This window comes from Hemibagrus wyckioides, linkage group LG15, assembly GCF_019097595.1.
Source record: "Hemibagrus wyckioides isolate EC202008001 linkage group LG15, SWU_Hwy_1.0, whole genome shotgun sequence".
Classification (NCBI taxonomy): Eukaryota; Metazoa; Chordata; class Actinopteri; order Siluriformes; family Bagridae; genus Hemibagrus; species Hemibagrus wyckioides.
The window spans coordinates 15,006,301-15,022,521 of record NC_080724.1 but is presented as its reverse complement, the minus strand read 5'-3'; the positions used below and the strand labels follow the sequence as shown (position 1 = coordinate 15,022,521).

General features: G+C 40.7%; 1 protein-coding gene across 5 annotated transcripts in view; it reads right to left on the bottom strand.

Moving 5' to 3' along the window:
• Window positions 1-16,221, bottom strand: part of agrn (agrin) — a 227,835-nt gene that overhangs the window by 52,749 nt on the left and 158,865 nt on the right. For all 5 annotated transcript variants that reach the window (XM_058409023.1, XM_058409026.1, XM_058409027.1 and 2 more), the window contains 2 exons: window positions 6,571-6,768; window positions 5,284-5,484 (listed from right to left, as the gene is read on the bottom strand). In XM_058409023.1, coding sequence (XP_058265006.1) covers window positions 5,284-5,484; window positions 6,571-6,768 — 399 coding nt within the window. The remainder of the gene's footprint in view (window positions 1-5,283; window positions 5,485-6,570; window positions 6,769-16,221) is intronic.

Sequence of the window (16,221 nt, the reverse complement as noted above, 5' to 3'; positions counted from 1 at the left end):
CTGAAAGCTTGAAGGGCAAATCTACATACTGTACATGCTCTCCATCAAAATGGAAGATTACCATACGGAAAAGTAAGATGTCCCAAGAGCGCCCTCCGAACGAGGCTGATTTGAGGTGTCTCGTAAAAGCACATTTTCCAGCGGTATTTAATGGAAACGACTGCTCGTTAGCCAACTACGTAAGCTCAGAGGGGGTATTGCACCCTTGACTCTATCATCACGCATTAATGTTACGGCCAGTGGACAGCTGTTGGGGGAAATCCTGGAAAAGCGGTGTCTTTTTTTGAAATCCTAAACAGCTGCTATTTCAGGTTAAACACACGCTATATCCCTGCCATTCGATTAACACAGAACTTGAGTGAGGCGCTTAGATATGGAGTGTAAAAGGTTGTAGGAGGCTGTGGTTAGTTTATAACACTCATAACACTCATTCGTGTGTTAGAAGAGGCGAGCTCGCTCAGAGTGAAGGGAATCAATACAGTGCTGGTGGAACTGCCACTTAACATAAAGCATTTGAAATAGATTACAGAGCAGATCGCGGTGAGGCTGCTTTAGGGAAAAAAAAAAAAAAAGTCAGATGGAAGAGCATTGAGTTTATTATACCAGATGTAAAAACAACGAAAGCACTCAGCCCTAGCAATCTGCTCACCCAGATACACCAAGCAAATAAGTCTCTCGTCACATGCATCACGCTTCAGCTACAGAGCGTGATCGTTATTAGCATGTGCCTTATCTAATTAGGCAGATTTGTAGATTTAAGAAGTATTTTGTTAGATAAAGGCAAACAGGCGAAAAAAGGTGGAAAGGCACTGATAAATCAAAGCATTCTGAAAAAAAAATAAAAATAAAAATCAACAATGATTTGAATGGTCCCAGCACACTGACAGCAGTTCATGCTGTGAATACTTTGGCTCTGATTAAAGAGTGCATGTGTTGTACAGCAGGGCTGGACCACAGGAGCCGTCATGGCTTCTTATCACACACTGCTACAGGAAATTTGTTTAGGCTTTCTAGCTTAGAACACTGACCACTACACAAATACATCAACCTTTCTGGATGGGAGGCTGTTTAGAGGGCAATCTAAAAACCAAGCCGTTTAGTTTGGATTTCCCAATTTTATTGAAAGAGCTGATGGAGCACTTTTTATAGACATAGATAAAAACAAAAAGGGGCATAACCATAACAGTACTATTACCGCTATGACTAGCTGGCTAACAGGTATGAAAAGTATATCTAGTACACACAGTTTTTACTATGTAACACAAAATGTAAGGTATATGTATGGTGTAAAGTATGTAAGGTATGTTCTAGCTGAGATGTCATTAATCCAATTACATCTTTAAATATTTTGCTTGAGTTCACGTTGATGTCATTTAGCCACAAAGAATATAGAGTTTATCCTAAATATGCTGAGAGGAAGACCTTGCTTTCTCAGTTCAACAACACCTCTTTGTTGGTCGTAAATGTTCCTATATGTCTGGGAAAACCTGACCTAAAAAAACAAAACAAAAAACTGTGAAAAACTGTGAAAAAACTGTGATGGTTCCCTTTCGAAAGCAACTGAAAAGTGAAAGGTGAGAAAATCACATTGACACATTGCAGAATTACACATTGCTGCGTTTGTTAAACTGGCTCCTTGCCTGGCAGACAGCCAAGGTGAGGTTAGAAAGTAGACTAAATAAAAATATTTCCAAGTCGTTTGGGTAAAATATATTTATAGTGTCTATAAAGAAGAGATGTCAAAGGATGTTACAGGAAGAAAAAACTTTGTTTGGGAACCAGATTTCTGGCTGCTTTCCAGAACCAAGTTCAACATGCTTTTCCGGACCACCTCACATATTCGCTGGAGGAACTAATGTCCTCCAAGTTGTTGTTTGTTTGTTTTTTGTTTTTTTTTCTAGCCTGCACCCTAATCTGCAACCTGATTGGTCTTGCATGGAAAAAAAAAAGCTTGATGTCATTTGGCACTTTTCGGAAAAGTTGTGCTTTCGAGCATTCCACCCACATTACATGTTAACCATCCTCTGGCGGCCGAGTTAAAAAAAAAAAAACGATTAAAGCAGCCTCAGAGGAAGGGCGCTTGTGCAGGCGTATTCTGCTCATGCATTAGGATGGAAAAAAAAAAAAAAACACATATAAAATGCATAAATAAAAAGTGTGGCAGGCTAGTGGTAAGCAGGGCACTAATTAGTTTTTCTACTTTGATGAGACTGCAGACAAACCTTTCTATTAGCGAATCCAAAATCCAGAGTTGTCTGCCTCAGCTATTCTCAAAAGGCTCTCCTCTTCCCGTTCACTCCATCACGTCCTAACGAGGGTCCATTTAGCCGAGTTATTTCCATTAAGAGGAACAAGTAAACAAATAAAAAGCTGGCAAGAAAAAAAACGAAGCAGGTGGTGGTAGTGGTGTAGTGACCTTCATGTTTACGCGTCCACTTGGTGCTAGTAAGGAATCCTCCTTGATAGAACCTTGTGGTTCTCTCTGGTAGGAAGTCAAGATCCACATCCATCACACGTGTGGAGCTAACACACAGCCTGGCCTTCATGACGTATGCTCCAGGAGGTTGTTTACCTATTGTTTGCTGGTCATTTGTCACCCACAGCGCAATAAGGGGTTGGACAGGATGTTAGAGCAAATAAAACTCAACCGACATAAAGACTGATTGACATTCGTGCACCATCCAGCACAGCAACTGTGCAGTGTCTAAAGACAAGATACTTGCAGAGGATGAATGATCACATGCCAGCGCTTTCTTCTCCATCTCTCCTCCTCTCTTATGCAACCTTATCTTCAACTCTAGCCCTGTGAGTTTCTTACTGATGCTCTACCCTATTCAGGTGTATCCCCTTGATATTTGCAAACACATAATCCTATTTAGCAAATGTGTATTCTATTAAAAAGGGGAGGGAGCTCCGAGGTGATGCACTGCTCTCACCCGCCACTTTGTCAGTGTCTACAAAGAGGCTAAGCTTAAGCTTAGTGGAGTGTGAAATTAAACAGGTGATAAATTTCCCAGTGCGGCCAAATGGCGGGAACACCGTCATTTTTCATTACCACAAAGTAAAAGAGTGAAGGAGCCCTCCCAATTCTTTTCTGTAACTAATGAACATAAATAAATGGGGTGGGGGGGCGGGGGGATCACCTCCGCACTTCTGATGCCTTTTGCTCTAATATGAAAATATTTTCTACTGTTGACATCCAGGAAGAATCCATTACCTTCGATTCAGAGGTGCCTTCAAATAAAAGCCTGGTTCCACAATTGCAGTGTGATTTGTCCTTTTAAAAAAAAATATTTCTTAGCACACAAAATATTTTTAGTAGCTATTCAAATCGTATGAGGGCATTAAGAGTGCTAATGAATTACTTACAAAAATTATTATTATTATAATTATTATTTAAAAAAAGGTTAAATTACTTCAAACTAATTCTTTTCAGATAATTACTTTTATGATCACAATAAAAAGAGAAAAGAAATGAGAGAAAACTTAATTTTCTTTTTTATATGATCTTCAGGAAATTTTGTTGTTCATGTGACGTTCACAATATTTCATAGAATTGAATATGTTCAAGAAACTGGCTTGGGTCTGGATGAATCATGGAAAAATATGTATGTTTCAGGCATGAGATGCTGAATGGATTTACACATGCAAAATGCCAAATTTATATTAGACTGGATTTAAACCTGGTCATTCAGTATATTCAGGTAGTCAGCTGACCTCATTTATTGGGCCCATAACATTGCGAACCTACCCCTGACCAACTGAAGCATACCCAGATGATAACACTGCCCCCACAGGCTTGTACAGTAGGCACTAGGCATGATGGGTACATCACATCATCTCCCTCTCTTCTTACCCAGATGCACCCATCATTCAGGAACAGGGTAAATCTGGACTCATCAGACCACATGACCTTTTTCCATTGCTCCAGAGTCCATTCTTTATGCTCTCCAGCAAACTGAAGTCTTTTTTTTATGAGCCTCACTGATAAGTGGTTTTCTTAAGGCTACACAGCTGTTTAATCTCAATCCCTTCTCACTGTGCATGAGGAAATGTTCTTACTGCCACTATTATACATAACCAGAAGTTTTTTTTTATTATTTGTATTTATTTTATTTCACCAAAAGTCATTAAAAATCATTCAAGATTTTTTGTCCACATTTCTTACTCGAAGATGATGGTTCACCACTATCCTTCTAGGTTTTGATAATGCACTGGACAGTTCTTTAGTAGTTTCAACTACTCCTTACTTGTTTTTTTTGCTTGATGCAGGCCAATAATCTGAAACAAACTCTTCAGAGACAGAGTAACATCTTTTTCCACGACCCAGATATGCCTTCCGACCTGGCTGTTTAAGAAATTAGACGCTACTCACTGCATCAATTAGGGTTAAATACCTCGTTGCCAACTGAAACATATTAATCACTGCAGTAATCAGCCAATGGAAGGCTCTTAAATCCAGGTGGTGACTTTTTTTTATGGGCAGGCAGTTTATACTGTTGGGAAGAACTCCTTACCTATGTTTAAAATGTTTAAAAAACTTTACATACATATCTGTAAACATAATATCAGAGGAACACAATCGCCAAACACAGGAGAATTTGAGAAAGCTATAGGTCAACACTAAATATGGCCCTCCTAGATAAAGTAACTCCTTTCTTCCTCCTCTCATCCCAGTAGTCCATCACTTTTGTTCCTGCACAAAGGCGGACAGCCTGGAGCCAGAACAGTTTCTTAGCTGTAGCTCGGTCATATGACGAGAGCAAAAACAGAAAGCTGAAAGCATCTAAACCATGGCCTTTGGGAAAAGCCTATTATACAGGCCTGACTTCTCCAAATGCAACGTCTCCACAGCCTTCAGGGAGACAACACAATGGAGTGACGAGACAGCAGGAAAGCAAAGAGGAGGAAACATGTGATGGTTGCCCGTCTGTGGGTTGTTAAGGATGACAGCAAGAGAGACAGATAGAAAACATCTAGGCATCGCATATGAAAGGTCAATCTGTGCTGATGAAGTGATGCCTAAATGACTGCAACAAGCTTGGTGTTAAGGATGAGCTCATCCAGACATGCCTTAGGTAACACACCACCAGCTGTGAAAAGACTCAACAATAATAGGGATTTTCGCCTTAGTGTTTGTCTGCGCCTGTCTGCCCTCTTTCTACACATATTAGTTTCACTGGAGGCTACTGCCCCAATTCCAATTCCTGTTGGAGCACCGATGCACTCCAGCGAACACTGACACACAGGGACACAGTGATAGTATATAAATAAGCTGAGTACCTTCGTCACAGCTGCCAGGCCTTGCCACTTCTATGTTCTTCTTCTCCTGACAGGACGTCTGGCGCAGTTCACACTCGTTGGTGTAGGTTTTGCCGTCAGTTCCACAGACCTGCGCATCGGGCTGACCCTCACACTGAGGGCACTCGCACTTATTCTGGACACAGCGGGCACCCCAACTGCACACAGTGCTGCCACAGTTCTCTGTTAACATAGACACATACACACACAAGCATACAAACACAATATATAAACAACCACTCATTCCCATTCATGACTCATTCCACAGGAGACGTCCATGTGTTTACATCCATACGTAACCACACAGAACTGATATATGCATTCACAAATGAAAGTATATGATGGTATGGATAGCAGGGCTCTATTTTCTTGATTGTAATGCAAGTGTAAAAACAAATGTAGCTTCAAATCATGGTGTTGGAGTGTGTGGGTGTGGTAGATTCATTATTGCAGTTCATATATCACATAAATAAATAAATAAATAAATTCTGGCATAATAAAAAACCCTACAACAGAACAATACGGAAAACCAGAAATCACAATTTTCAAGAACGCACGATTCTAATCAAGAAGACTTTGTGGTCAGACAGAGAACCAGCAGCGTAGGAACCAAAAAGAATAATGAAAGGGTAACACAGAATTTCTGAGTAATTGACCAGTAATATGATAAAGGTGGATACAGGACCAAAGCCAAGTCACACATCAAAATAGAAACAATAGCACATTAAGAACTAAACAAGTGAGCTGTGTGCCATGCACTAAGAGGGAAAATGTGTGTGACAGTAATCAATTTACTTCTGTTCTTTCACATATCTGAATTCGGAGCCTGTATCTGAATTTGTTTCATTAAAACTTTTATTGATTCATTTTTTTTATGTTGTTCCATGCATAATGACACTACCAGCATCTGATTCACATTCAGTAGCCACAACTGAATTGTTCGTATTTACGATAATCCATTTGTATTTAATTAGGACGCATGAAATATTGTATTTCAAGACAAAACAGTGTCAGATTTTAAACGGCAGACTCCTTGCCTTGTTGCACCGGCATCAGTAGAGATGTGTTCACTCCTGATGTTGTCAGAACTAAGCAAGAGTCAATGTTAGAACTCTAATTTACACTTGCACCTGCATAAATATAGAGCCATTAGTGTTATATACTGATCTTCATGCATTCTGCATGGTTATGAAGGTCAGTTTTTTGGGGGGGTAAGTGAGTGTGTGATGACATGAAGAGCGGCGGAGCGGTTTTGTTGTAAGTACTCACTGCATTCTCCCTGCACCACCACACGGAGGTCTATCTGCTTAATACAGGCGTGTACGTGCAACTCGCACTCGTTCATGTAAGTGTTGCCGTCGCTGCCACACACAGGTTGCTTGGAAACCACACACTCCTTCGGGCACACGCACTGGTGGGTCTGCTCGTCACAGATAGCACCGAACGAGCAGTTTTTGCAGGCCTTATCTGTGGAAGAGAAGAGGGATGTAAGTTGGGAGAAGATCAGTGAGAAGATCCATCTTGGTTCAGACTCGGCAGTCGGACTGCTTTATTGACTCTGCTTAGGCTGAGCGCCGTCGATTTGCTTCTTCCCGCTTCACTGCCTCTTCCACACTGACAGGAAGCTATCAAACTGTTTCCAGCCTGGTCATATGGAAAGGCGTATTATAAGGGATCTGCCCGTTTCAATTAATCAGCTCAGCTGCTTGACTTTCTCAAACCACTGAGTGGCGACACATTGGATCTTGAGCTATGGTGTCCTAGAGCTCAATTAATCAGCAAAATAAAATGTGATTGCGACCGGGAGGCAATAAGCGTGGGCCAATGACAGTTACAACCTGGAGGATTCAATTAGCCCATTCAACAGCTGCTGATTTAGTGCTAATTGAGAGAGGCACTCATGCATAAATCTTGCCCAACGCTTACATCAACCTGTTTATGAGACATTAATACAGAGAGCCACATGGATCACCAGAGCTTTTCCACAGATAGCCTTTTTACTAGCCTGTGTAGGATGGCACGCTACAGTAATAAATCCATGACATATTGTCCATTTCCAAGTAACCCATGCTGTAACCTGTGGTAAATTTAATATTGTATATATTTACACCTGAAGCACAGTTCTCCACAACTTAGAAAGTACAGATCTGAGCCATTTAGGATTACTGTCTTGCTCAGGGACTTATTACAGAGATTTGAACTCATGTCCTTCCAATCAGTAACCACCACTGCCACTTTAGCTTAACACTAGGGACGTGTTCTCTATCTCATACGACTGTACTGACACAGACTGACACAGTATTTCTATAAAATCCCAACAAAAGGTCAGTTTAGTCAGTTTTATGTCTTTTCTCACAGCAAAAAGGCTGAGTAAAATGGCACCCTAATGGGAAATAATGTCAAGAGAAGCACTGTCATGTTGGTACTTGGATTTGGATTTTTAGTCACACCATCTGGTGGGAAGACAAGACAATCCCAGGACATGTGATCTAGCAACATTATTAGACTCTATGTGCTCATTCATTAATTGGATCATGGTCCTTGAGCTGCAAATAAACCACAGCATACTCCTGTATCAGCCCCATGTCCTGGTCAAGGCTACACCTGCTACTTAGCCATAAAGAGCAACAGCATCAGGAATCCAGTTTCAAGCCTGCCATATGGAGGGAAGGGAACCTCCAACCTCTGCTGCCCTGCTCTTAAGAGACCAGCTGCTAAGTAGCCTTAGCGGTCAGGGAAGACACAGTAAGGACATTTTTTAACAACAGCACTTGGTTGTGACTGGCTAGAAAAATCCCATGACGCTCAGCCCTTGCTCTATTAGTGTGCTCCATCACTCTCTTCCTTTTTTATTTACCTCTAGTCTCCATCTCACTCGCTCCTTCTCTCCATCACTCGGTGATTATTCTCCCTGCCTTATTTTTTTTTTGTTGTGTACTCCATTTCTCTATGTACACATATTCAAACTAAAATGGAGCCACATGAAAAAAAAATTATTTTATAATACAGCAGACCCGACAAGCCCTGCAGAAGAGTAATGCCCAGTCTCGCATTACTTTTATTATTACCGTTGCGGTAATTGTTTGGACATGTCTGTGAGCTGACCAGCTCAAAACCTTTTTTAAACCATTTTTGGCTGAAGTTTTCATTGAATTTTCCATGTACCTTGACAGAAAGCGAGGGTGCCACATAAGTGTATTATTCATTCACCGCAAGCACAGGATAAAACACTGAGAAGGTGAGCTAGGAGAAAGGGGCGGGGCTTCCAAAGAGTGTCACAGCACCTATGCAAATTTCAACTGGCTTATCTTCCATTTTATTATAATATTTCATTTTATTTTTGCTTACTCCAGTGTTAAAATGAGAAGCTACTATCAAATCTGATAGCCTTTTTTGTTTTGTTTTAAATCCCAACCCTCATATGCATCACCTCCACCCCTCTTTACAGTTCTACCTCTGCTGGTCTAATTTGCATAATCTGCTGAATCACTGTCATATATCTATACATATCCTCTCTCATCAAGCTTTTTTATAAATAAATATGACACAGCTTTCTGCTTCTCTCTGTGTACTTCTTCAAGCTTGCTACGCAAGGTCAGCTTCTGCTCACAAGACATTACGCGGCATATAAAAATGTTCCTCGTATCGCTATTAGACGGCTCCTGAGCTGTAAAGATAAGAACATTTATAGCGCCGGTTTATCCAGGTAAACAAAATAACATGGAATTACGATGATATGCATATACACACACACTCAAACAGGCAATAACAAATCCATAAAAATGGTCAAGGGAACACAGCTAAGAATATGCACAGCTGGGGCCTGGTGTGTTTGTGTGTGCGTGTGTGTGTGTGTGTGTGTGCGTGAGGCTGAAGCTGTGGTCTGAATGTGGAGGGATAATTAATGGAGATAATAACAGAGTGCACTTGCTCTGAAGAGCTCGGCTCTGTAAACAGGCCAGAAAAAGCATGCGAGCCAGGGCTGGATTAGTTGTTTGGGGCCAGTCTTTATTGCCCTGTTTCGCTGACGCCTGCTTTAGTGGCGAGTCAATGCCATCTATAGTGCTGCTTACTGACGTTACCAATATATGTGTTTGTGTGTGTGTGTTTTTTTCTTCCTTAATAAAGACTATTTATTACTCCCTCGAATGCTACATGGGAACCTGCCTCCCACAGGTTTGTATTCCAAATTGTATTTGCAGAGCTCAAATATTTCTCTTTTCTCCTACTCTATTTTTCAGCCTGTGGTTTCTTCTATGCATGCAGCCTTTTCTTGTTTCACATCAAAGCAAATGAACATACAAGCCACACTAATCTGTGCATCATCCAGTCAATCAGTTTGGAATTGGAATATTTAGTGGCATTGTACCATTCTCTTTCTTAATTTAGCCATTTACTGCACTGAATTTCAATTTACAAAGACAGCATTTTTTTTTCATAGTATATGATTTTTTTTTACACTACTGGAATATACACAGATCAGGCATAACATCTGCCTAATATAGTATGGTTCTCCTTTTGCTGCCAAAACAGCAATGAGCCGTCATGCACTGTGTATTCTGACTCCTTTCTATCAGAACCAGCATTAACATCTTCAGCAATTTGGTCAACAGTAGCTCGTCTGTTGGATCGGATCACACGGGCCAGCCTTCGCTCCCCACGTGCATCGACGAGCCTTGGCCGCCCATGACCCTGTCGCCAGTTCACCACTGTTCTTTCCTTGGACCACTTTTTGATAGATACTGACCACTGCAGACCGGGAACACCCCACAAGAGCTGCAGTTTTGGAGATGCTCTGATCCAGTGGTCTAGGCATCACAATTTGGTCCTTGTCAAACTCGCTCAAATCCTTACGCTTGTCCATTTTTCCTGCTTCTAACATCAACTTTGAGGACAAAATGTTCACTTGCTGCCTAATATATCCCACCCACTAACAGGTGCCATGATGAGGAGATCATCAGTGTTACATATTTGAATTTCATGTTTGAAACTGTTTCATATATTGATTTTCATTTGAGATACTAGCCTTGGATTTATATTACAGTAGACTGATATTGGACTGTTGTAGATTACTAGCTTGTTGAAGTCCATATCAGTTTACAAATATTATTTGTTCACAAATGTTCCTCTAACTACAATTGATTGGTGTACGGTTGTTGCCTCGATCGAAAACATCTAATTGTTCACTATCTTAGTTCTTCGGTACAAGTTTATATTTTGACAGTTCGTCTGTTTCGACCCCCCAATTGAAAGAACAAGAGGATGACACCCTGATAGAAATGGCAACGTGTGTAAATGATGTAAACAGAGCACCACTGGCAGACATATCACTGTGTGTCATTCCAGCTTTGAATAATTCGATGATGACATCCGTAAACAGCTTCAACGACGCCGTCTTTCCGAATGTCTTGTAGCTATTTTCCCCACATCTTCCCTGCGGCTTCCCTTATGACTACGATTGTCAGGTGGCGTCGGTCAAAACTGCTCCTCTCAACACTGCTCAGTACGTCATACATTCAAGATTCAATATTATTCGCATGTGTACAGGAAATTCTTACTCTGTGACACCTCCAGCAATGTCTGACATCATTTAGTCAGGACATATGGAAGACATATATTACAAGTAGTAACTATTCTTTCGCAAATTGTGATAAAGTAAACAATAGACAGGCTTTTGAAACCATAATATGACTTATTTTTTCATTTCTTTTACCGACATGAAAAATAAAATGTCTGAAATATAAATAGCCCGACATGGACCGTAGCTTCTTTTTGTCATTCTTTTTCAAGTCAGTAAAAGAATTTTTAAAAACAAATGAATTTATACAGAACCACAAAATGGTTTTTTGTGCTTTACTGTTTAGAATAGAAAATAAGCTGAGAATTCAGGATGTGACTGCTTGTTTTACAGGAAATAATCCATATTTGTTTTGTGGAAATAAACTGGGAAAATTCTGAATTCAGAATGGATATGGATTGAAGGGGTGATACAAAGATTCACAATGAGAGGGAATCAGAAAAGCCTCCCTTGTTTTCTCTTTCTGTGTGTCTTTGTCTCAGACACAGCCTCCTCATCCAAACCTATTTGTGTGCGTTAATCCCAACTGCAGGCCCTGAAGCTGAGCTTGTCTCCGGCACTAAGGAGAGAAATCTCTCGATCTATGTGTCATTTATGTGCTGATGGCATATGTATAGCAGTGGAGCGGTGCTTCGATAAAGAGCAGCAGTGCCCTGTAGGTAGAACACACTCAGATAAACTCCGCTGCTGCCAAATGACCCCGGGCACACACACACACACACACACACAGACACACACACACACACACACACACACACACAACTGCCATTTACTAGAGGGGCAAATTAATATACGCAATGTGTGACAACATCACTCACTGACACACACACACACACTCACTCTCTCTCTCTCACTCTCTATCTCACACACACACACACAAACACACACACACTCTCTGTAGGCCAAAACCACTCAAATGTGAAAGAAAAAAAAAAAAAAACAATGAAAAAACACGCCATGAGATGTTTAAAGAGCAGTGATCGTTCTCTAAGGTTTAACATGACTAGCCTGGCTTAGTGGCCTGAAAAAGACGACAGGAAAGAAGAGATCACACATTCTGGCACGTGTTTATCGTTCAAAAAATGTGCTGCTGATTTACAAAAAGCCTTCTACACAAAAGGAACTTGCAGAACAAATGCTTTGAAAGGACGTGCAGCCCATTCTGCTTTGTGCTACAAAGGGGGAAAAAAATGACATGACTCATGCGAACACTAGCTCAGAAGGATGTTGCATCATAATTTTCACTTAAGTGCATCTTTTCAATAAAGGTCATAAGTAAGAAAAATTATAGCCCTCTCTCAGATTATGTGTGCAGCCCGGAAAAAAAGATTGAAAAGGGGGAACAGGCCTGACAGATGGAGTGTAAGGTCCTGTCCCAACTGGCACATGTGTGGCCCTTGTTTGAATACTGCTTGGTCCACAAGGCTTCCTGTTTTCACTTTAAGCTCCACTTAAGCTGCTCTCTATGTGCTTTCTGTACACATTTGCAGCATTTGGCAGGCAGACTTATACAGAGTGACTTACATGCATATTATTTTTATACAACAGAGCACTTGAGAGTTATAGACCTTGCTCAGGGGTCCAGGGATTTTGACTCAGTGATGGTGGGATTTGAGCGTGTGACTTTACAATCTGTAGTACAATGTCCTACCTACTGAGCTACCACTTCCTCCCCTCCATACCACCTTCTCTATGTACTCTCAATGTGCTCTCTCTGTACTCTCTATGTGCTCTCTCTGTACTCTCTATGTGCTCTCTCTATACTCTCTATACTCTCTATGTGCTCTCTCTATACTCTCTATATACTCTCTATGTGCTCTCTCTATACTCTCTATATACTCTCTATGTGCTCTCTCTATACTCTCTATATACTCTCTATGTGCTCTCTCTATACTCTCTATATACTCTATGTACTCTCTCTATACTCTCTATATACTCTCTATGTGCTCTCTCTATACTCTCTATATACTCTCTATGTGCTCTCTCTATATTCTCTATGTGCTCTCTCTATACTCTCTATATACTCTCTATGTGCTCTCTCTATATTCTCTATGTGCTCTCTCTATACTCTCTATATACTCTCTATGTGCTCTCTCTATTCTCTCTATGTGCTCTCTATGTGCTCTCTCTATACTCTCTATATACTCTCTATGTGCTCTCTCTATACTCTCTATGTGCTCTCTATGTGCTCTCTCTATACTCTCTATATACTCTCTATGTGCTCTCTCTATACTCTCTCTGTGCTCTCTCTATACTCTCTCTGTGCTCTCTCTATACTCTCTATGTGCTCTCTCTATACTCTCTATGTGCTCTCTCTATACTCTCTATATACTCTCTATGTGCTCTCTCTATACTCTCTATATACTCTCTATGTGCTCTCTCTATACTCTCTATGTGCTCTCTCTATACTCTCTATGTGCTCTCTCTATACTCTCTATGTGCTCTCTCTATACTCTCTATGTGCTCTCTCTATACTCTCTATGTGCTCTCTATATACTCTCTATGTGCTCTCTCTATACTCTCTATGTGCTCTCTCTATACTCTCTATGTGCTCTCTCTATACTCTCTATATACTCTCTATGTGCTCTCTCTATACTCTCTATGTGCTCTCTCTATACTCTCTATATACTCTCTATGTGCTCTCTCTATACTCTCTATATACTCTCTATGTGCTCTCTCTATACTCTCTATATACTCTCTATGTGCTCTCTCTATACTCTCTATGTGCTCTCTCTATACTCTCTATGTGCTCTCTCTATACTCTCTATGTGCTCTCTCTATACTCTCTATGTGCTCTCTCTATACTCTCTATATACTCTCTATGTGCTCTCTCTATACTCTCTATGTGCTCTCTATATACTCTCTATGTGCTCTCTCTATACTCTCTATGTGCTCTCTCTATACTCTCTATGTGCTCTCTCTATACTCTCTATATACTCTCTATGTGCTCTCTCTATACTCTCTATATACTCTCTATGTGCTCTCTCTATACTCTCTCTATACTCTCTCTGTGCTCTCTCTATACTCTCTCTGTGCTCTCTCTATACTCTCTATGTGCTCTCTCTATACTCTCTATGTGCTCTCTCTATACTCTCTATATACTCTCTATGTGCTCTCTCTATACTCTCTATATACTCTCTATGTGCTCTCTCTATACTCTCTATGTGCTCTCTCTATACTCTCTATGTGCTCTCTCTATACTCTCTATGTGCTCTCTCTATACTCTCTATGTGCTCTCTCTATACTCTCTATGTGCTCTCTATATACTCTCTATGTGCTCTCTCTATACTCTCTATGTGCTCTCTCTATACTCTCTATGTGCTCTCTCTATACTCTCTATATACTCTCTATGTGCTCTCTCTATACTCTCTATGTGCTCTCTCTATACTCTCTATATACTCTCTATGTGCTCTCTCTATACTCTCTATATACTCTCTATGTGCTCTCTCTATACTCTCTATATACTCTCTATGTGCTCTCTCTATACTCTCTATGTGCTCTCTCTATACTCTCTATATACTCTCTATGTGCTCTCTCTATACTCTCTATGTGCTCTCTCTATACTCTCTATATACTCTCTATGTGCTCTCTCTATACTCTCTATGTGCTCTCTATATACTCTCTATGTGCTCTCTCTATACTCTCTATATACTCTCTATGTGCTCTCTCTATACTCTCTATATACTCTCTATGTGCTCTCTCTATACTCTCTATATACTCTCTATGTGCTCTCTCTATACTCTCTATATACTCTCTATGTGCTCTCTCTATACTCTCTATGTGCTCTCTCTATACTCTCTATGTGCTCTCTCTATACTCTCTATGTGCTCTCTCTATACTCTCTATATACTCTCTATGTGCGCTCTCTATACTCTCTATGTGCTCTCTCTATATACTCTCTCTATGTGCTCTCTCTATACTCTCTATATACTCTCTATGTGCTCTCTCTATACTCTCTATGTGCTCTCTCTATACTCTCTCTCTCTCTATACTCTCTATACTCTCTATGTGCTCTCTCTATGTGCTCTCTCTATACTCTCTATATACTCTCTATGTGCTCTCTCGTGCTCTCTATTTACTCTCTATGTGCTCTCTCTATACTCTCTATGTGCTCTCTCTATACTCTCTATGTGCTCTCTCTATACTCTCTATGTGCTCTCTCTATACTCTCTATGTGCTCTCTCTATACTCTCTATGTGCTCTCTCTATACTCTCTATGTGCTCTCTCTATACTCTCTATGTGCTCTCTCTATACTCTCTATATACTCTCTATGTGCTCTCCCTATACTCTCTATATACTCTCTATGTGCTCTCTATATACTCTCTATGTGCTCTCTCTATACTCTCTATGTGCTCTCTCTATACTCTCTATATACTCTCTATGTGCTCTCTCTATACTCTCTATATACTCTCTATGTGCTCTCTCTATACTCTCTATGTGCTCTCTCTATACTCTCTATGTGCTCTCTCTATACTCTCTATGTGCTCTCTCTATACTCTCTATGTGCTCTCTCTATACTCTCTATGTGCTCTCTCTATACTCTCTTTCTGGCTTTTCTGTACTCTCTCTGTGCTCTCTCTATACTCTCTCTGTGCTCTCTCTATACTCTCTCTGTGCTCTCTCTATACTCTCTCTGTGCTCTCTCTATACTCTCTTTCTGGCTTTTCTGTACTCTCTCTGTGCTCTCTCTATACTCTCTCTGTGCTCTCTCTATACTCTCTCTGTGCTCTCTCTATACTCTCTCTGTGCTCTCTCTATACTCTCTATGTGCTCTCTCTATACTCTCTCTGTGCTCTCTCTATACTCTCTTTCTGGCTTTTCTGTACTCTCTCTGTGCTCTCTCTATACTCTCTCTGTGCTCTCTCTATACTCTCTCTGTGCTCTCTCTCTCTATACTCTCTCTGTGCTCTCTCTATACTCTCTTTCTGGCTTTTCTGTACTCTCTCTGTGCTCTCTCTATACTCTCTCTGTGCTCTCTCTATACTCTCTCTGTGCTCTCTCTATACTCTCTATGTGCTCTCTCTATACTCTCTCTGTGCTCTCTCTATACTCTCTATGTGCTCTCTCTATACTCTCTCTGTGCTCTCTCTCTCTATACTCTCTCTGTGCTCTCTCTATACTCTCTATGTGCTCTCTCTATACTCTCTTTCTGGCTTTTCTGTACTCTCTCTGTGCTCTCTCTATACTCTATGTGCTCTCTCTATACTCTCTCTGTGCTCTCTCTATACTCTCTATGTGCTCTCTCTATACTCTCTATGTGCTCTCTCTATACTCTCTATATACTCTCTATGTGCTCTCTCTATACTCTCTATGTGCTCTCTCTATACTCTCTATGTGCTCT